Source organism: Pterocles gutturalis, unplaced genomic scaffold, assembly GCF_000699245.1.
Source record: "Pterocles gutturalis isolate BGI_N339 unplaced genomic scaffold, ASM69924v1 scaffold44931, whole genome shotgun sequence".
Lineage (NCBI taxonomy): Eukaryota > Metazoa > Chordata > Aves > Pterocliformes > Pteroclidae > Pterocles > Pterocles gutturalis.
In genome coordinates this window covers 1,222-1,822 of record NW_010099416.1, presented here as the reverse complement: position 1 = coordinate 1,822, position 601 = coordinate 1,222, and the positions used below count along the sequence as shown (strand labels likewise).

Sequence of the window (601 nt, the reverse complement as noted above, 5' to 3'; positions counted from 1 at the left end):
GATACCCTGCCTGCCGGAGGGGAACGCAGCGTCCCCAGCCCCGCGACACTCGGCACGGAAGGCTCCAGTTTTGGAACCTCTTGTGGAGGCAACAGCCCCATTCCAGGCAGTTTCCACCTGTGGGTCCCTTGTCACCCCAAGCTCCCCGTTAGCTGGCCGCAGGGTGCGGTGTCCCAGGAGGGGCACAGGGACAGGGGCACGCATGCCGCGGCTGGAGGCAACTTGGGCAGCTGCACGGAGCTGCTTCAGCTCCATTTTTGAGCTGATAAGTAAATGTGGCACCTACGGGGCTGCACGGGGCTGTCTAACCCCAAACTGACGCTGCCATCCCTGCAGCCCAGCACAGCTCAGCTTTGGTGCCTGTCTAAGCCCCGGGTTTGTGAGCCCAGCTCACCTCCTCCTGCTCCAGCTGGAAAGCGCGCTGGAAATTGTAGACGGTGGCTGAATTCGGCACGATGCTTCTCTTCAGCTTGGCACCACACACCACGACCCTGCCAGGGAGATATGGGCGGTGGGTCCCTGTCCTGTCCCTGTGCTCGGCTACTGGTGGGGCAAGACAGGCAGGGGACCCCGGGGTGCTGGGGAGGGGACGGCAGTGCTG

The 601-nt window shown here is 63.7% G+C and overlaps 1 protein-coding gene across 1 annotated transcript in view; it reads right to left on the bottom strand.

Annotated features, from left to right (window-relative positions):
* Positions 1-394: 394 nt before the first annotated feature.
* LOC104463715 (deoxyribonuclease-1-like 2) overlaps positions 395-601 on the bottom strand; it is a gene marked incomplete at its 3' end in the record, with an annotated part of 1,314 nt that continues 1,107 nt past the window's right edge. The window contains exon 6 of the mRNA XM_010076158.1: positions 395-507. Coding sequence (XP_010074460.1) covers positions 395-507 — 113 coding nt within the window. The remainder of the gene's footprint in view (positions 508-601) is intronic.